This window comes from Lucilia cuprina, chromosome 4 (assembly GCF_022045245.1).
Source record: "Lucilia cuprina isolate Lc7/37 chromosome 4, ASM2204524v1, whole genome shotgun sequence".
Classification (NCBI taxonomy): domain Eukaryota; kingdom Metazoa; phylum Arthropoda; class Insecta; order Diptera; family Calliphoridae; genus Lucilia; species Lucilia cuprina.
The window spans coordinates 95,026,232-95,048,120 of record NC_060952.1 but is presented as its reverse complement, the minus strand read 5'-3'; the positions used below and the strand labels follow the sequence as shown (position 1 = coordinate 95,048,120).

General features: G+C 36.0%; 1 protein-coding gene across 2 annotated transcripts in view; it reads left to right on the top strand.

Moving 5' to 3' along the window:
• Positions 1-21,622, top strand: part of LOC111676545 (histone-lysine N-methyltransferase trithorax) — a 55,768-nt gene extending 34,146 nt beyond the window's left edge. For both annotated transcript variants that reach the window (XM_046949166.1, XM_046949167.1), the window contains exons 4-10: positions 8,161-9,391; positions 9,563-9,994; positions 10,060-10,275; positions 10,352-19,490; positions 19,566-19,699; positions 21,004-21,179; positions 21,244-21,622. In XM_046949166.1, the coding sequence (XP_046805122.1) occupies positions 8,161-9,391; positions 9,563-9,994; positions 10,060-10,275; positions 10,352-19,490; positions 19,566-19,699; positions 21,004-21,179; positions 21,244-21,417 (11,502 nt within the window). In that variant the 3' untranslated portion in view covers positions 21,418-21,622. The remainder of the gene's footprint in view (positions 1-8,160; positions 9,392-9,562; positions 9,995-10,059; positions 10,276-10,351; positions 19,491-19,565; positions 19,700-21,003; positions 21,180-21,243) is intronic.
• The last annotated feature ends 267 nt before the right edge of the window (positions 21,623-21,889 follow it).

Genomic DNA, 21,889 nt, shown 5'->3' with positions numbered 1-21,889 from the left:
ATGAACTGAACATTACTCTAGCTGGCGATCACAATTCTTTGAAAACCTTTCAGAATTTGTCAGAATTTTAATGAGATCTTTGACTCCATTTTCAGTGGAGTTGAAATATAGATTACCAGGCATATACTGAATAGTAAATGTCCGGCGAGTTTGATTCCTCTCCTATACATAAAGCATTCAAAAGTGAATAAACTTCCGAGGAATAATTCCTCTTCATTATTGGACTGTACATCGATAAAAATCGTAATCATATAATGAACTGAACATTGCTCTAGCTAGCGATCACAATTCTTTGAAAACCTTTCAGAATTTGTCAAAATTTTAATGAGATCTTTGACACCTTTTTCAGTGGAGTTGAAATATAGATTACCAGGCCTACACTGAATAGTAAATTATCGGCAAGTTTGTTTCCTCTACTATACATAAAGCATTCAAAAGAGAATAAACGTCCGAGGAATAATTCCTCTTCATAACTGTACATCGTAAATAGCTTTTCGTTGTTTAAGGTTATCCTGTCTAGTAGTCAATGTTTTTAATCCTTAAAAAAACTTGATATATGTAGGTCTGGTATAAACCCTGAAACATACCCCGACAATGAAGAGAACTTTATCGGTTACACAGGGAATCATCATAATCTATTTCTTCGAAAACATTGATAAAGATTTATTTGCACGGAAATGGGGGTAAGGTGAGGTCCGCTTACACACTAATGCTGCATTCTGAATTCCATTTCTGTGATATCAAATTATTCTCAAAATTAAGTCCCATACTAAAGACCTGCACTGACGCCTCAGATCTGAGGCAACCTGCTGTCTCGGCAACAGCACGAACATTCATTAATCTTTAAAACAATATCTTTCTGAGATTTGAATTTCAATTACAACTGTCGTGGCGTCCGGAATGGAGTCATTCAATAACTTGCACAAGACACAGTCCAAATCAATCTGTACTCGTAGTACCAGATAGCAACGTCCTCCCCTTAGATCGATCATATCAAATGATTTAAGGCAATGTATAAGAACTGGCGGTTTAGTTTCGAAATCAATTCGGGTGCAGTATTTGCGATGATATTTTAAGAGGAAGAGTTATTCGTGTAAAATTGAATGTGAGAAAGACTCTTTACTTTGACAGAGACTTCAAGGTACTGATCGCGACTATAAACATTTATGAGAAGAAACGTCCAAGATAGCTTTCAAGGTTGTCACTGATGATCGTGATTGTCAGACATTTATGTCTACGAAAAATTTCTCTTTTTTTCTACTATTCAGACATCTTCACGAAATTTAAACTGTAGTTCTAAGAGAATTGACCCCGAATTATTGTTCGATTGTAGATAAAAGTGGATTAAAGCTGCCATTTAAGAACTTTTGTAAAAGTTGTTTAAATGAATATGTAGTTGTACAACTTTTTTACTCTTCACTGGAAGATCTCAGTTTTGAAATTTTCAGTAAAATCTTTTGTAAAATCTGACTGATCCATAAAAGGTGAAAATCATAATGATAATTTATTATTTTGCAATGCGATTCAATGTATATTAGAAAGTCACTTGTAGTTGGTGCTAAAGATTTTATAGAAACCCAAACAAACTGAATAAAAAATTGACACTTCTTTTGAAAAAAAACTACGCACAATTCAAAATTTTCAAAAATAAGGGAAAAGTTAAGTTGTTAAATTAGTAGTTACCCTTATTAATGAATCGTAAAAGCTTATTGTTTAAATATTATATACACTTAAGCATTTGTATTTCGGCATCTGTAAGAAAATTTAATCCTTTTCTGATTGGCCCAACCCGCAGCCTGTAGTCTTTGTAAATGACCAGCACACTCTTCTCTTCAAATTACGTGTTTCTCTGCCAAGATATATTAAATTTATTTTAATTTTAGCTACTTTCTCCCCCTCAGACCCCCGATCAAATAATAACACACACACACACATACAAACTCTTACAAAAATGATTGAATTGTTGTATATTTTTCATTAAAGTTTTTTTGTTTGTTTTCCTTTTTTGTTTGTTGTCGTTTTTTACGAACTCTGTTTTTTAAGTGTGTGTAATTCCTGGCTGTTATGTTATTTTTCCTTCTTTTTATTATTGTTTTTCTTTTAATTTTGTGCAAAATGGAAAAAAAAAATGTATGATGACGATTTTATGTGTGTCTCCATTACACGTACTTGACTTAACTCTCGGTGTTGTTTTTTTTTTCTTCTTCTACGTTTTATTAGGTATTGCTACGTTGTTCAATAACCGAACTGTCATTGTATCTAAACAAAAACAAGCTAATTTAACTATATATTTAAGAATTAGCAAGTAAGTGGTCTCTTTATACATTACTAGAAGACTATTTGGTGGATAGTGTAAAATACTACTTTCTATTTATTATGAATTGTTAACCTTTCAGAAATTTCGGCTTTACTATCTCGACATATACATAACTATGTATTTGTAATCAGTTTAGTAATGTAACTGCAGTTACTTAAGTGATCTATAATTAACAGTTTAATGACTAGTTCCCCCGAGGGCATGTTACCTTGGTTAAGCCTCCACCTTGGTGTTATTGCAATCCCGGGGAATAGAGGGGTTTTCCAATATATAAAATAGGTCGAACCAGAGCACCACACTTCGGGTGGCCAGTTGCCCGCAGGACTTTGTCCTGGCTGGTCAGTTGCTTGATCCACGTAGTGGCGGGAAGAGTAAGTTAAAAGACCGGCCCAATCCATGTACAAAAATTGCCATTTTAGTTCTTCATTGAAGGATTCAGGGGTGATGGTTGACCGTTGTCAAGTGTACCCAGGGCATCATGCCAGGTACTGACTTCGACATTCATTGTCTAACTAACCATAATATGTTTAGCAAAAGTATATCCTCTTTAGACTACTTAAAGCCACAAAAAAGACCATGTTATCCAAAAGTAGATTAACTGTAATCTATAAAGTAAGCACTTGATTTGTTACTGTCATAGGAAATGCTCTCCTTTTAAACTGTAGAGTTGAATGTTGTCAACGTGGTTGTCGCTAATTCCGTTGTTGTTGCTGCTGCTACTTCTTCTTTGTTGTTGTTCACATTCCTTACGCTCACTTTACAATCTCCTTAAGCATTTGTGTGCGGTAGATAATTGTTTATTATTTTAAAGCCTTCTGAATGTTATTATTGTTGAAGTTGCTGTTGTTGTTGTAGTTGTTTTTGTTTTTAATACAATTTTTTTTATACGTTGCACCTTTTGACGATTATTACTGGCAACAAAAAGCCTTAATACCTTTATATATATTTTTGTTTTGTTGTATTTAAGCCTGCTTTTTTCCACCTCAAAAAATGCTCTTCGTATAGTGTGTAATATAAGTGTCTTGACGAGAAAATTTTATAAGAAGAAACAAAAAAAAAAAAAAAACAACAACAGCAAAGTATAAACTTGCTTTTTTAAGTACAACATAACAATAACAACAACGTCGACGACGACATCCAGTTACCAATAAAGTAAAGAAACAGTGGTGTTGAATAGAGACTACCTTTACGAAATGGAAATTGCTCTTTTCTTTTTTAAAGTATTCTTAAGGATCTTAGTGAAGTGACTCTCATCTATAAAGTAGATGAGAGTCTATACATTCAATAAAGTAAACGAGAGTTCACTCTATAAAGAAGATGAAGTGTAAGAGAGTATATTCTATAAAGTAGACGTCGGTGTAAAGTAGAAGAAAGTTTACTCTATAAAGAAAACGATAATGTTCTCTAAAAGAGTTTGCACTCTATAAAGTGGATAAGAGTGTACTCTTTAAAGAAGACACTATCCATTAAGCAGAAAATTGTCTATTCTATGAACTAGACAACAGTGTACTCTATAAAGTAGACAAGAATGTACTCTATAAAATTAAAGAGTTTGCACTTTATAAAGTGGATAAGAGTGTACTCTTTAAAGAAGACACTCTCTATAAAGCAGGAAATTGTCTATTCTATGAACTAGGCGACAGAGTACTCTATAAAGTAGACAAGAATGTACTCTATATAACATACGAGTATCTATTCTATGAAGTAGACAAGAGTATACTCTATAAAATAAATGAGACTGTTTTTTATAAAGCAGAAGAGAGTAAACGAGAATATACATTGTAAAGTAGTTGATATTATACTCTTTAAAGACGACGAGTGTGTTCTCTTTAAAGCAGAAGGGATTATATTATATGAAATAGGCGATAGTGTACTCTATAAAGTAACACTACAAAGCAGAAGAGAGTCCATTCTATGAAGTGGTCGAGATTGTACTCACAAAAGTATGTAAAGGTGTTCTCAATGAAAAAAGACGAAAGTGTTCTCCATAAAGCAACATACATACTTTAAAGCAGAAGAGATTCTATTGTATGAAGTAAGCGAGAGTGTACTCTATAAAGTAAATGAGAAGAGAGTCCATTCTATGAAGTGGACGAGATTGGACTTAATAAAATAGAAAGTGAAAGTGTTTTCAATCAAAAGTTTTCTTCATAAAGCAGAACAGAGTGTATTCTATGAAGTAGGCGACAGTTTACTCTATATATACGGCGGAAGTGTTCTCTATAAAGCAGATGAGAGTCTATTCTAAGAAGTAGACGAAAGTGTATAGAGTACGATAGACGATAGTCTACTTCATGTCGTAAACGATTGTGTATTCTATGAAGTAGACAACAGTGTAGTCTATAAAGTAGACTATAATGTACTCTATAAGATAGACTTGAGTGTACTCTTTAAAGTTAACGGGATTATACTCTATCATCTACATAAGATAGACCAGTGTCTACTCTATAAGTAGTCTATTCTATAAAGTAAATATGAAAAGATTCTAAAAGAGAAAAGAAAGCTCATTTCGTTTCGCTCATCTATTTAAAAGTTTACAAACATTTTTAAAGTTTCTAACCACAGTGCCTTGACAAACAAACACTGATGATGACGACAACAACGACTTAAAATACCGGGAGTACAAAGTATTACGTTATGCTCGTATATTTGCATTTCTCCCTTTTTATATATATTTTTTTTTATTATTTATACAAAAATATTTTGTGTTTGTTGTTGTTGTTGTTGATGTTGATGTTCGTCGCTGGCAATTGTTTCTGGCTTGTTGACCACTTTATGTTTTTGTCTTGGATGGTTGCTTAGCTGGGCTGTATTTGGCTGGCTGTTTGTTTGTTTGGTTGGTTGACTGACTGACTGGATGTCTCAATGGCTGGCTGGATGGCTGGCTGTTTGGGTTATTTGTTGTAGTTACAATTCTTTGACTGACAGGCTCGTTTTTCCTTAAAACTAACAATTGGATAGAAAACTTATTTATACTTTTATATGAACCCCACCAACCAATCCATTATACCTTTTCTTCTTCGTGTCTGAAAAATAAAACTTTTGATATTTGTAGTTTTGATTTTTTATTTTATTTTTCCTTTTTTCACTAGACTTTTTGTTCTTTTAAAGTTTGTTGTTGTTGTTTTTGAAAATTTTTCACAATTGATTTGTTATTTGCAGTTTGTTGTTAAGAGAAAAATGTAAAGGGAAATTTAGACTTTATACTCCCTAGACCCATTTTTTTGTTATTTATTTATTTTTTTTTTAATTTGGATTTTGTAGTTTTTACATTATTATTAGAGTTTATCGTGTAAAAAAGGGTTTACATGTCTGTTGGTCTGGCTGTTTACCAGTCTTCTTTAATATGTTTTCATTTGCTGTGTTTTGTTTGTCGTGAAGGTATTAATTGTTGAAATCTTTTAAGTAGTTTTAAGTCGAGGGGGTTTTGTAGACTTTGTTTTTTGTAATAACTACTGCTGCATGTCGTTACTTTTGCTAGCTTAGCTGTCTGTCTTTCTGTCTTAAAGTTCTCATGTCTGGTTTTTCTTTCTGGTGTTTTGTTTAAGGCAGGAATATTTATGAATTAATTTTTATAATTAAATATCTGTTTTGTTTTTTTAAGCCTGACTTTATAATTGTAAACATGTTTTCTTAATATCGTGTGTGTGTGTGTGCGTTTGTTGTTTTGTGAAATAGATAATGCCTTGTTTCCTTTATTTTCGTTGTAAGATCAAGGTCAGTTGTTAATTAAATTTATTAAAAAAAAAACATAAATTAAATTGCAAATAATAAAAGAAGGGGAATTTTTAATGTTTTTAATATTTGAGTAAAATACCTTAATAAAGGTTTAATTTTCTTTTCATTCTGCAATCTTTTTCTAAAATCAAAAAAAAATTATTAAAATTCTTATGTGAAGTTTTTTTTAATAGAAATGGCATGTTTAAGGGTTATAAATAAAATTTGATGTTTAAAATTAAATTTAATTAAAAAAAAATATGTTGTTTTTTGAAGTTAAAAAGAAAATGAATTGAAAATTGTTTAAGAATTCTTTTCGTTTAAACTAAGTTTAACTTTTATGTTTAGTTTAGCTTAAAAATTTTATTATTTAAAGAAATTTTCTTAAAAAATTTTGAAAATTTTAAAAATGTTTTTTTTTTTTTTTTTAAATTTCAAAGTATGTATTTCAATACAAAAACTTAATGTTTTAAATAGAATTTAAATTTTTCTCTAAAATCGATATTAGTTTTTGTGTACAGGATTAGGTTTTTCAATAAAAACTAAGTTTTCTTAAAATTTTCAATTTTTAATAAAAAAATTTTAGAAAGATTTAAAATCTTTTTACCAAAATCTCTGTCTTTCAGCAAAAACTCGGTTTTTTTTACTAAAATCTATCTTTTTTTTACCAAAATCTCAATTTATAGGTTTTTTTATTTAAACTAGAGATTTTCACCACAAATTCAGTATTTCACCTAAAATCGTGTTTTTACTTAAAATCTTTTTTTACCACAAACTCAGTTTTTCGCTACAGACTAGTTTTTTAATTAGAACTCGTTTTTTTTTGTCTAAAACTCAGTTTTTGGTCTAAAACTCAGTTTTTTGTCTAAAACTCAGTTTTTGGTCTAAAACTCAGTTTTTTGTCTAAAACTCAGTTTTTTTACCAAAACATAATATTTTCACCACAAACTCTGTTTTAAACCACTCTGTTTTTCGCCTTTTTTCTGTTTTTCGCCTAAAACTCAGTTTTTTACCACAAACTCAGTTTTTTACCAAAACATCCTCTGTTTTACACCACAAAGTTTTTTGCCTAAATATTAGGTTTTCACCACAAACTCAGTTTTTAACTACAAGGTCAGTTTTTTACCCAAAACTTAGTTCTTCTCCACAAACTAAGCTCTTTAGTTAGTTTTTAACCTAAAACATAGTTTTTCACTTTAAACTCAGATTTGAAACTTAAACTCAATTTTTCATCTAAAACTAAGATTTTCACCATAAACTTGGTTTTTACCAGAACCTCACTTTTTCGCCTAAATTTCGGTTTTCCACCACGATTTTATTGTTACGCCACAAACTCAGTTTTACATCACAAACTAAGTTTTTCGCCTAAATCTCTAGTTTTCACCACACATTCAGTTTTTAACTATAAATTCAGTTTTACACCACAACCTCAATTTTTCACCTAGAACTCTGTTTTTCACTTGAAACTCAGTTTTCACCACAAGCTCAGATTTATACTAAATCGTTAGATTTTAACTTAAAACTTAGTTTTTCACTTAAAACTCAGATTTGAAACTAAAACTCAATTTTTCACCTAAAACTAAAATTTTCACCAAACAAACTTAGTTTTACCGGAACCTCTGTTTTTCACCACAATAAAGGTATTTCGCCTAACTCTTGAGTTGTTCCCCACAAATTCAGTTTTACACCACGAACTCAGATTTTCACCAGCACCTTACTTTTTCAACGAAATCAAAGTGTTTCGCCGCAAATTCAGTTTTACACTACAAACTTATTTTTCACCTAGAACTCAGTTTTGTTTTAACCAGAACCTCAGTTGTCCACCACAAACTCAGTTTTTCACCACAAAATCAGTTTTTCACAAAAAGCTCTAGTTTTTAAACTTAAACTTAGTGTTTTACATAAAACTTTGATTTTTTCATCAAAAAATCGAGTTTTAAATATTAACTGTTTGTACTTTTTGATCTCATTTTCACCAAAAAGGAAAAACCCCGATTTTTGCCAAATTTTTCAAAATATTTTATAATTTTTAAAAGAAAAAATTAACTTATTTTTACAATTTTCCCCAATATTTCATATTTTTTAACCTAAAATTTCTTCTCTCTCTCTCTTTCTCTCCCATATAGAAAAAATGTCCAAAAACCAACCTAAACGACCACTCAACAACAACAGCTCAACAAAACGGAACAACCAGTGAACATCCCAATAATCAAACAAAAGACGATACACACGAACCAATAGCAGCGATTACAAAAGATGATAATAAAACGATAAACAAACAAAATCCCAGTATAACACCTATAAATTCTCCCAGCCGCAATATGGAACATAATACCTTAAACCTATCGCCCAGCAACGCCTCTCAAACCTCCAACAATTCGAATTCTTCTACAGCAGCGGCCACCACAGCCAGTTCAGCAGCGATTAATTTAAATAACAATTCGAATTCAAATTCTTCCTCCTCCAATAGCAGTAATGATAAGAAACAAAAGAAAACGGTTACATTTAAAAATGTACTCGAGACTAGCGATGATAAAAGTGCGGTTAAAAAGTTCTATAATCCGGATAATCGTAAACCTTTAGTATCGATTATTAAGAAAGAATGTCTTAATCGGCCGCTTATGTATACGAGAAATAGTGAATTTATTGTAAGACCATCGAGGCTAACGGAAATACTCAAAAATAATTCAAATATTGATAAATTAAATTCATTGAAATTTCGTACGAATCATCAGCCAGCTCATACGTCGACGTTAGGAACGACAACAAGTGATAGTTGTTCAGTTTTGGCGGGTCCTTTGTCTAGAGTATTTGGTGCACCCAGTGAGGAAGAGGATAGTAAACTTAAACATAATATTATTAATTTTCGTTTAAGTAAAGAACAAAGTGATGAGGAAGAAGATGAAGATGATGATGAGGACGATGAAGAGGAAGATGAGGAAGAAGAAGAAGAAGGATGTGAGGAAGAGGAGGAGTTGAATGGAGATGGTGTAGAAGAGGAAGATGAATTGGAGGAGGAAGAGCTTGCTGAAGATGCTAAACATTCTGTGGAGCAAGAACATAAACTTAAGCTTAAAGTATCTAGCGAAGAGGAGGAGGAAAATCAACAAATGATTGTGGACAAACATTTCGTTTTACCCAAACGCAGTTGCCGTTCATCGAGACTGATTAAACCTAATAAACGTTTAATAGAGGATGGTATTATTTGCAAGAAAAGTATTTTAAAAACTGCTACCGCCACCATAGCTTCAGCTGCCGCTTTAGCTGCCAAGGAGGAGAAAACAACGGCTCCTGCTCAACAGCCCAACTATTTCGGTTTGGGTGATTATAATGCCAAGGAGTGTAATGGAACATCAAGTAAGTGTAATTTGATAATTCCTTATAATTGAACTTAAAGTTTCTATAAAAAGCAAAAAAGTAGAATTAGGATCTAGAGTCCGCTTGTTTTTATTAAGAATTAAGATTTTAATTGAGTTTTTCTCCAAAAACTATGTTTTTTTTACCAAAAATTTCCTTTTAACTTTTCAGCCTTAAAATCCTCCAAGGATATAACGTTAGAAAGTCCAAAACTTTCCGCCTCAAGCTTTACCTCCAGTTCAAATGTTTTCTCGAATTTTGGCAACAACTCAACAAGTACGACCACAAATAGCAGCACAACATTAAAGCCCAGTAGTTTTGTTTTAAGGCAACCACGACTACAATTCGAATCTTTAACGAATACCAACAGCACCACAGCAGCTGCAGCAACAACAACCAGTGAACGTAGTAGTAACCCAAATGTGGCGGTAGCTGCAGCAGCTTTAGCCTTATCCGCTTCTTTGCCTAAATCCTTAAAACAAGCCATATCATCGTCGGCAGCAGCAGCAGCAGCGACTGGTAGTTTAAGTAACACAGCCTCATTGCTATCCCCAACGTTTTCCTTAAATGGTACCAGTGCTATTAAAAATATTAGCAATACTAGTGAGTAGTTTTAAAATGAACACAAAGTTCCTTAATGGAAACTAATAACTTATTTTGTTTTCCAGTTACAACAGTCCCCGTTTCTATAGCTTCCTCTCCAGCTCATCAGTGTGCTGTTTGTGCTTCCATAATACATTCGAAAAATTTGCCACAAGCCAATAAGTATGTGGAATTAAGCTGTGAACATTGCCGTAAATTCATATCGAAAATTGCCAAGAAATCTCTTGCCATGAAAAACTCAACCACAATGAAAACCGTACAACTCCAGTGCAAAGCAGATGGTAAGTTTTAAATATCTGTCTATTTAAATCTATATTATATTCTACATTTTCTCTCCTTTATCCGCTAACCAATCAGGAAATTGTGTGATTTTACCGCTTAACAATAAGGCGGGTCATTTGAAAAACTTTAAGAAAGTTTACAAAGAACGTTGTGGTTATTGTTGGCTGAAGAAGTGTTTACAAACTTTACAATTGCCAAAAGTGAGGCTAAATGCTGTGCTGCCGGTCTTGAGTAATGCCATCAACAGCAGTAGCAGCAAATCTTCTCTGCAAGATACCAAATCCAAGAAGGAAATACTTGAGGAATCAACAAAGTTAACGGGTCCTATTAAATGGAAACCTTTAGTAGAACCCTTAACCTCCAGTACGGGTACATCGGCAAACCTAACGGAGACATTAAAATTGAATCTGAAAACAAATCCTTTAGTAGAAAATAATGTCACCTTTGGCAGTGTTCCCTTACTAAGGCCGGCCATTTTGGAAAAACCTTTATTTTTGAAAAGTTCTTTAGACACCAAAACGGAAAAAATGGATAAAAAACCTTTGGATGTTTTAAAGGATTTGAAGACGGAAAAACAGGAATCTCTATTAGCCGAACCAGCCTTAAAATCTTTAAACAACAAAAAGAAAGATAAATCTTTAGAAAAGGAACGCAAGGAAGTGAGAGTAAAGGAAATGCTTTCACCCAAAGCAGAAACAGATAAAACGAAAGAGTCTAAAGAAAAATTGGAGCAGCTAATGGCAGGGGAAGTAAATGACACTAAACCGGATGACAACATAAATACAGCAGCAACAACAACAACTACTACAGCAGTGGCGGCTAATCTCCCTACCGGCCCAACTAATAGCACAGCAACAGTTGGTAATAATAACACCAACACAGTAGCAGCAACAGACAAACGTCAGCGCATAGACTTAAAGGGTCCGCGTGTGAAACATGTCTGCCGTAGTGCTTCTATAGTTTTGGGCCAACCTTTAGCCATGTTTGGCGAAGAAGGCGAAGAATCCATCTTAAATGAAGAGCAGTTACCAGCAACGTTAGAGCAAACAGAAACTAAACTCCCGCTCACCGACGAAAACGATAACTGTGCCTCCTGCAAACCCCAACAATTGGCCACAGATGAACAATCTTCCCAAATAACAGAACCTCCCTTAAAGACAGCTAAAATCGAAAAACTAGAAACCACAACAAAAGCCTTGGTTCCTGTTACCAAGTTATCACAAAGACCACATCACTATAATACCCAATTGACCGCATATAAGAAACAGATTAACAGTCATATACATCCCTCCTTAATGCCACAGCGAGCACGCAAGGAACCCCAGGTAAAATGCAAACTTTTAATCTCCATAGACTTCTGGGAAAACTATGATCCGGCTGAAGTATGCCAAACTGGTTTTGGTCTTATTGTTACGGAAACAGTGGCGCAGCGCGCTTTATGTTTCCTCTGTGGTTCGGCGGGTCAAGAACCTTTAATATTTTGTTCCTGCTGCTGTGAACCGTATCATCAGTATTGCGTCCAGGACGAATTTAATCTCAAACATGGTTCCCTCGATGACACGCTACTGTTAAATGAAAGTTGTCTTAGTGTTACGACGCAGGGCCTAAGTTCGCATGCGAATAATGCCATAGCCAAGTTAAATTGGTTGTGTCCGCGTTGTACGGTGTGTTACACCTGTAACATGTCTTCCGGTGCTAAAGTGAAATGTCAAAAATGTCAAAAGAACTATCATTCTACTTGTTTGGGCACTAGTAAACGTTTGCTGGGCGCCGATCGTCCTTTAATCTGTGTCAACTGTTTAAAGTGTCGTTCCTGTTCCACCACGAAAGTAACGAAATTTGTGGGCAATCTTCCCATGTGCACCAATTGTTTTAAGTTGCGCAAAAAGGGCAACTATTGTCCGGTGTGTCAGAAGTGTTATGATGATCAGGATTTCGATTTGAAAATGATGGAATGTGGTGATTGTCGTCAATGGGTTCATGCTAAATGTGAGACCTTAACAGATGAGCAATATAATCTGCTAAGTACTTTGCCGGAATCCATAGAATTTATATGCAAAAGATGTTCACGCAAATCACAAGATGCTAAACAAAGAGCCTGCGAGTGGAGGGAGGCTGTAAAGGAAGAGTTCAAGTCCAGTTTAATGAGTGTTTTAAAGCTGCTAAGTAAATCACGGCAAGCCTGTGCTTTATTGAAATTAAGTCCACGTAAACAGCTTAAATGTGCTTGTGGTTCCAGCACCAACTCCTCCACTGCTAATAACAAATATCAACCCAAATCTTTACAATTTAGTTCACATAACTCACAAGTCAATGCATCTAATGAAACGGATCCTTTGGCTTCCACCAACAATATAGATATCTATGAATTCGATGATCGTGAACGAGATCAGGTGACTTTAAATCATCATTCCTCTTTGGAGTTGCAAACCAAGAAGTGTATATGTCAAGCTCAAGTGACAACACCGCCCAGTAGCTTAAGTCTAGTGGAGATAAAACATAAAATCTCCAATGGTAATTATGTCTCATTGGCGGAGTTTAATTACGACATGAATTTGGTGATACAACAGGCCAATTGTGATGATTTAGTTATTGTATATAAAGAGATTTTAAGTGAACAATTTCCTTGGTTTCAAAATGAAACACAAGCCTGTACAGATGCTTTGGAAGAAGATATGTATGAGGCGGCGGGAGGAGCTTATGGGCTCAATACTTCTGGGGAATCGGAATCGGATTATAATATGGATTGTTTACCCTCTAGCCAGGAGCAACAGGATGATCAAGATCGTTCAGCTTTATTAGCAGAATTGCCGCCAGATTTGGAGGAACAATTGTATAATATAAAATCTCGTACGGATTCTAGAATATGTTTATTTTGTCGTCGCACGGGCGAGGGTTTGCCGGGAGAAGAATCACGTCTTTTGTATTGTGGTCATGACTGTTGGGTCCATACCAATTGCGCCTTATGGTCTGCAGAGGTTTTCGAAGAAATCGATGGTTCTTTGCAAAATGTACACTCAGCCGTAGCGAGAGGACGCATGATTAAATGTTCCGTTTGTGGTAATCGTGGAGCAACAGTGGGCTGTAATGTTAAGTCCTGTGGCGAACATTATCACTATCCCTGTGCTAGATCTAAAAATTGTGCCTTTCTTGCCGATAAATCCATGTATTGTCCTCAGCATGCGGCCAGTTTTAGTAATTCAAAAACCAGCTTTGAAACACAGTTCGAGGTAACGCGGCCGGTGTATGTGGAGTTAGAGCGCAAGCGCAAGAAGCTGGTGGAACCCTCAAAGGTGCAATTTCATATTGGTTCGTTGGAAGTTAAGCAATTGGGTCATATTTTACCCAGATTCTCAGATACTTATGAATCATTGGTGCCGGTTAACTTTCTATGCTCACGTTTGTATTGGTCTTCCAAAGAACCTTGGAAAATTGTAGAATATACCGTCAGAACTTATATATATAATGCCTCCTCGTCTTCTTTATCTAATGGCGCCATTGATTTGGGTAAAAACTTTACCGTGGATCATGGTCAAAGTGATGCTGCCTTAATACAGCAGGGTCTTAAGCAAATACAACAATGGCATCTAAGTTTAGCCAAAGGAGACTACGAAACCGCTGAAGAATATGATTATTTAAATAATTTTCCTCAACATTCTTCCTGTTCGGTAAATAATACTCAAGAAACTAATGCCACCAATGATGAGGAACCTCAAACTAATGCCGATCTCTTGCCTCCCGAAATTAAAGATGCCATATTTGAGGATCTGCCGGGTGATTTACTGGAAGGTATTTCTATGCTGGATATTTTTACCAAATGTATGAACTATGAGGATATGGCTCAAGGAGAACACTCTAAAGATGGTGTTAGCAATCAGCAATTATCAGATGAGGATACTATGACATCCATAGGGGCATTTACCAAACAATGGCCAACAGAATTTAACAGCAATTGGCCTAATACGGTTAATCATAATCATGTAGAGGATGCTTTGCTAAGCAACAACACCGCTGTAACCGCAGCCCAGGCTGCCAAACTGCAAAAATTGAAGAAATCTTCCTCGCCGGTGGTGAATAGTGAGGTTAATGCAAAAAATGCCATTAAAAGAAGAAAGATTTCGGAAAATATGCTTTTATCACTCAACAATCATCAGCGCTCGCAAAAGAAGGAGGTGGCGGCTGTAACCCGCAGACTAGATATGGAGGGTTCTAATAAAATAACCTTTACCTGGAGTGCAGAGAAAAGATATAATTTGGACTCTAATCAATCCGATAGTAAAATCAAACTAATGCAAGTGGATGGTGTTGACGATAGCATAACCGAGTATCGTTTTGTCACCCAAGAAGCTACCCAGGCGGCAGTGAAATGCGAAAGATGTCAGTGCACTTACCGCAATATAGAATCTTTTCAAAGGCATTTAAACAATTGTGAACCCATGTCTTCTTCCACCAGTGAGTCCGAAACGGAACATAACTCCCAAACACCCGAGTTAACACACAATACGGCACAAGCTTTGACTTTAGAACAATTGCAGGAGTTAAATAATAAACTACAACAGCAGCAACAAAGAACTAATCAAATGCCCTTCATACAAAGCATACCCACACAGACCCTAACGCAATTGCAAGGCTTGCAAACGGCAAATATTTTACAGGGTGTGCAACTACAGGGTGTGCAAAATTTACAGAATTTACAAAATCTACATAATATCCAACAGCTAACACAGCCTCAAAGTTTGGGAGGAAATTTTTTCATTTCTGCCACCCAACCGGATATGAATCAAGCTTCTAATGATCTGCAATTATATGCCAATACTCTACAGGGTTTAACAGCTAATTTAAATGGTACTTTTACTCTACAACCCACGGCCAATCAATTTACCACAGCTCCTCAATTGCAGCAAAATCAGCCACAACTTATAGCCGTTTCCACTAACCCGGATGGGACACAACAGTTAATACAACTGCCGGCTGCACAGGCACATCAAACGGCTCCGGCAACTTATCAAACTTTACAGGCCACCAATTCCGATAAGAAAATAGTGCTGCCTGTAACGCAAGGGAAACCACTTAAAACTATGGCCACTAAAGCGGCCCAACAAGCTGCAGCTAAGAATAAACTAAAAGCCACTACTGTAGTAAAACCCATCCAGTCGAAAATCAATGTTACCACAGCCACCACCACCAATCACATAACACAACCACAAACGGTTAATGCCACACAACTAATCAATCAACAATTACTGCAGCAATTGCAACAGCAGGCTCAACAAAACTCAGCACAACCACAGTTACTCTTTCAAACTGCTCCCACACAACAGCAGCAACCACAAATCATAATGCAACCTCAACCACAAAATATTATTTCCTTTGTTACCACCACTAATGATGGCACACAACAGCCCCAACTTCAGTATGTAACCTTGCCAACAGCGCAACAGGCCACGGAATATAAGCCTCAAACACAAGCTTCTCTCTTTACCACAGCCAATGCACAGCCTTTATTACAATCGGCCTATTTGCAAACAGATGCCAGTGGTAATTTGGTCCTAACCAATGGACCTCCACAAACTTCCGCTCCATTACAACTAATAACCACACCCCAGGGACCACAGGTTATAGGCACCTTAATACAACCACAAACATTGCAACTACAGGGAGGTAACGTTCTTACAACAACCACCACCTCTACGGCGGAAGGAGGAATACCACAACAGGGCAGCGCGCAGACTCAACAGCAACAAGTTATTATTAGCGGCAATCCAGCAGGAGCTACCAATGGTTTAGAAATGCTAACAGCGGCCACACAACCCCAGGTCATATTGGCCACCACTACACAACCCATGTACTATGGCTTGGAGACTATTGTACAAAATACCGTCATGTCTTCACAACAATTTGTTTCCACCGCCATGCCTGGAGTGTTAAGCCAAAATGCGAGTTTTTCTGCCACTACTACGCAGGTGTTCCAGGCCAGCAAAATTGAACCTTTAGTGGATATACCCGCTGGCTATGTTTTGGTCAACAATATGGATGCGAATAACGCTCTTTTGCAACAGCAACAAGCTAACAATGCTGCAAATTCTGCAGCCCAACAGCAGGCTAATCAAAATACTTTCATACAAGCAGCCCTACAACAGCAAGCCCAGGCTTTGGCTGAACAGCAACAACAACAGCAGCAGCAACAACAGGCTGCCCAAAATAATGTATATCGGTTGCAAACACCTCCTGTTAACACACCGCAAGGTTTCCAACTGCAAACCCAACCACAAATAATGGTAACTCAACAACAACCCTCAGCAGCAAATCAGCCACAATATGTGGAGCCTACAACTCCGCAACAAAATGTGCATTTGGTAAGTGCAAAGGTGGCTCCGGTAGCACAAGTTAAAAGGACCAAATCTGCAGCTCCCGTTGCCACGGTAACTAAGGTACAACCTCAAGTGGTAAATAAGGTAATGCCCAATGTCGTGCAAACACCAACGCCAGCACAAGCGCAAAAAATTAAACTACAAAACACACAACTGCAGCAAACACAAACCCCACAAACAGCAAACAATCTTAAGTCCATAAATCAAACCCAGCTTAACGCAATGATGCAACAGCAGCCTCAAATAACAATAACACCACAAAATCTAAACACAGCAAGCAAACCAATGGAGATAACTAAAGCTCAATTAACAAACACAACGGCCACAGTCGTCGCAGCTACAATAAACTCCACAACAACTACCACAGCTAACAGTAACAAGAAAACCAACATGATAAGACCTCTACATAAATTTGAGGTAAAACCCAAAGTTATGAAAACCGCCACGGCCACGGTAGTAACCAAACCTACCATAAACAATAATGTAAACCAAAACAACCCGCCTTTACAACAACAACCAGCAACAGCTCCCCTTAATCCTAACAAAATGATAGTGTTAAAACCTCAACAACAGCAAACAACAACCCAGCAGCAGCAAACTACAACAGCGCAGCAAGGACTTTTACAAAATAACACAAACTCAACAAATCTAGGAATAACAGATACGGAAACTAACACCATCATGCCTCTGACAAATCTAACAGAATCTACGGAAACTACAGAATTTATGAATCTACAACATGTGGCCAATAATCATCAGCAACATTACAATGTTTCCGATGCTTTATTGTTAGACGAAAGTTCACAAATGGCTCAGCAGACTCTGTCTCACTGTAGTTTTTCAAATACAACGAATTCAGCATATGAGCAAACACAAGGACCAGCAGCCGCAGGAGGACAACACAATAACTCTGATAATGTTAACAATATATTGCCCACAATACAAAGAATGCCACAGTACACCAACATTAATATTGTCAATCCTTTGCAACAGTATTCCAATACAACAACATCTACGTCTACCACCAGTAGCAGCAGTAGTACTACCATAACCCGGCCCACTAACCGGGTTTTACCCATGCAGCAAAGGCAATATGAACAACATTCTCAGACAAACTGCAGTTCAACTTCATCTACTTCCACAGCAGCTGCAGCAGCAGTTAATACGCAATTTACACAGCATTCTACCACAACAAATACACAGATCTCACAAAGTCAAAATCTTAACAACTCAGCAATGGATACAACGCCTCAGATAGCCATTAAAAGCAACATAAATAAAATAGCCTACGAGCCGGAGGTTAAACAAATGTTGTTGCATTCACCACAACCTCCACAGGAGGCTATACAAAATCATATGCAGCAGCAATTGCAAACGCAACATAACCTGCAACTGCAGCAACAAAGCATACAACACAATTTAGCTAAATCCTCTCCTCCTCCTCTAGCCTATGATATAGGGGAAAAAGTGGAGGATTCAAATCCCAAAATGTGTCTGCATGATATGAACTATGTACACAATAACATGCCCGATTTTGTTAATCCCTCTACACCTGAGGCATGTCTAATAACTGATCCCAAATTCCCCCCAGAAGGTGAAGTAATTTTGGGCGGCGGCTCGGATTGCTGTGAAAATGAGGAAGAAGCCTTAAGTTCTGCCCATAATGAGGAAGAAGAAACTGAAATGGATCAAGGGCAGCCTGATGATGAGGAGGACGATGGTTTTAGTTTAAAAATGCCATCCGCAGATGGTTCCGATAATATGTCCATGGATAGTGATGAGCCAGCGGTTAAAGAAAAAATAAGTAAAATTCTAGACAATCTTACCAACGAGGATTGCAATGATTCTTTAAATACTAACACCACTTTGGAGGCACAAGTGCAAGAAATGCACTGCAACAATCAATATCTCAATAACACTCTAACAGCCGAGAATTTGGAAAACAATGAGCAGCAGCAGCAAACACAATTAACGCCACAAGATGCTAATGAATATTATACCCCCACAACTGAAGAAACATCAGCCTTTATAGCTGCCCAATTGGAAAATATGAAAGAACAACAGCAAAATGAAAACTATAATCATTTGTTACAATCTGAAAATTCGGCCAAAATGCAACAGGAAGTGGAAAATTCACTCAACACTAACTATATGCAAAATTGCGCCAACTCCCTAACACCCGCCTCGAATTTAAACACTTTACAGCAGGAGCAAACAGCTAATCTCTCAGCCCCTCTAACCTTAACAGCCCAGCAACCGCCTCATCCACCTTCTAGAGACCCGAAACGTGTAACAGGACCTCATTTACTTTATGAAATACAAAGTGAAGACGGATTCACCTATAAATCTTCCTCCATAAGTGAAGTATGGGAAAAAGTTTTTGAGGCTGTACAAGTAGCTCGTCGCGCTAACGGTTTAGCACCCCTGCCCGAGGGTCCGCTCGCCGATATGAGTGGTGTACAAATGATTGGTCTTAAAACTAACGCTTTAAAATATCTCATAGAACAATTGCCGGGCGTAGAAAAGTGCAACAAATATACTCCCAAATATCATAGACGTCATGGTTCTAGCTCCAATTCTCACTCGGCTTCCAGCAGTTCTCTGTCCTCTTCATCTTCTATGAATGGTAATGCGTCTGTGGCCGCCTCCCTAGATGCCGATAGCAATAGCATGGACTATGCTTCAGATCAAGAAGATCTAACGGAAAATCCTTATGAATGTGCTCGCTGTGAACCGTTTTCGAAACGTTCGGAATATGATATGTTTAGTTGGTTGGCTTCACGGCATCGCAAACAACCGGTACAAGTGTTTGTACAACCTTCGGACAACGAATTGGTGCCAAGGTAAGAGATTTTGCAAAAATCTGTTTTATTAAAGCAAATTTGTATATCGATGTTTGTTTTTTTTTCTTTTCTCAGACGTGGTACGGGCAGTAATTTACCCATGGCAATGAAATATCGCACTTTAAAAGAAACTTATAAAGATTATGTGGGTGTATTCAGGTCTCATATCCACGGTCGTGGTTTATATTGTACAAAGGATATTGAAGCTGGTGAGTTATTTAAAAAAACTCAGTTCTAGTTCAGTTCTAGTCCAGTTCTAGTTCAGTTCTAGTTCAGTTCTAGTTCAGTTCTAGTTCAGTTCCAGTTCAGTTCTAGTTCAGTTCTAGTTCAGTTCTAGTTCAGTTCTAGTTCAGTTCTAGTTCAGTTCTAGTTCAGTTCTAGTTCAGTTCTAGTTCAGTTCTAGTTCAGTTCTAGTTCAGTTCTAGTTCAGTTCTAGTTCAGTTCTAGTTCAGTTCTAGTTCAGTTCTAGTTCAGTTCTAGTTCAGTTCTAGTTCAGTTCTAGTTCAGTTCTAGTTCAGTTCTAGTTCAGTTCTAGTTCAGTTCTAGTTCAGTTCTAGTTCAGTTCTAGTTCAGTTCTAGTTCAGTTCTAGTTCAGTTCTAGTTCAGTTCTAGTTCAGTTCTAGTTCAGTTCTAGTTCAGTTCTAGTTCAGTTCTAGTTCAGTTCTAGTTCAGTTCTAGTTCAGTTCTAGTTCAGTTCTAGTTCAGTTCTAGTTCAGTTCTAGTTCAGTTCTAGTTCAGTTCTAGTTCAGTTCTAGTTCAGTTCTAGTTCAGTTCTAGTTCAGTTCTAGTTCAGTTCTAGTTCAGTTCTAGTTCAGTTCTAGTTCAGTTCTAGTTCAGTTCTAGTTCAGTTCTAGTTCAGTTCTAGTTCAGTTCTAGTTCAGTTCTAGTTCAGTTCTAGTTCAGTTCTAGTTCAGTTCTAGTTCAGTTCTAGTTCAGTTCTAGTTCAGTTCTAGTTCAGTTCTAGTTCAGTTCTAGTTCAGTTCTAGTTCAGTTCTAGTTCAGTTCTAGTTCAGTTCTAGTTCAGTTCTAGTTCAGTTCTAGTTCAGTTCTAGTTCAGTTCTAGTTCAGTTCTAGTTCAGTTCTAGTTCAGTTCTAGTTCAGTTCTAGTTCAGTTCTAGTTCAGTTCTAGTTCAGTTCTAGTTCAGTTCTAGTTCAGTTCTAGTTCAGTTCTAGTTCAGTTCTAGTTCAGTTCTAGTTCAGTTCTAGTTCAGTTCTAGTTCAGTTCTAGTTCAGTTCTAGTTCAGTTCTAGTTCAGTTCTAGTTCAGTTCTAGTTCAGTTCTAGTTTAGTTCTAGTTCAGTTCTAGTTCAGTTATAGTTCAGTTCTAGTTCAGTTCTAGTTGAGTTCTAGTTGAGTTCTAGTTCAGTTCTAGTTCAGTTCTAGTTCAGTTCTAGTTCAGTTCTAGTTCAGTTCTAGTTCAGTTCTAATTGAGTTCTAGTCCAGTTATAGTTCAGTTCTAGTTCAGTTCTAGTTTAAAAATTTTAAAATACGTGTTAAATATACTTTCTTTCTAGGTGAAATGGTTATTGAATATGCTGGTGAATTGATACGTTCCACATTGACAGATCAACGTGAACGTTATTATAATAGTCGTGGCATTGGATGTTACATGTTTAAAATCGATGATCATTTAGTGGTGGATGCAACAATGCGTGGTAATGCAGCTAGATTTATAAATCATTCTTGTGAGGTAAGTTGGAAACCTAAATTCTTTAACAGCTCACATTCTTATGATACTTTTCTTACAATTACAGCCCAATTGCTATTCCAAAGTTGTTGACATATTGGGCCATAAACATATAATCATTTTCGCTTTACGACGCATTGTCCAAGGTGAAGAATTGACTTATGATTATAAATTTCCATTTGAAGATGAGAAAATACCCTGTTCGTGTAGCCAAAAAAGATGCCGTAAGTACTTAAATTGAGAAGAAGAAGAAGAAAGAAAAAAGAAAAAGTAAGCAATGTATGGGAGTATTTGGTGTAAAGTTTTAACATAAATGAAAAAAACAAGATAAAGCATAAAGTGATTTTCAAAGAAAAGTGATTTTTTTTATAATTTCGAAGCGAAACATTTTTATGTCTGTGTAATTATTAATATACTCATAGTTTAAAATATTATATACATATACATATACTATTATTATAACAACAAAAATACTTATAACAACAACAATAGCAGCAAAAACAAACAGAAGAATATAACATTTATTAATTTAATTCTGATAAAAAGAGAAAAATAACCCTAGAGAAACTAAATCAAATACTTGAAAAAGAAAAAAAACAGAAATATTAAGTAAAAGAAGCTAAAGCAAAACAAACAAACTAAAAAAAAAACAAACAAATTACAAGAAATATATCAACGAATATTTAAATCTATTTTTTTAAATAATTTGCCAC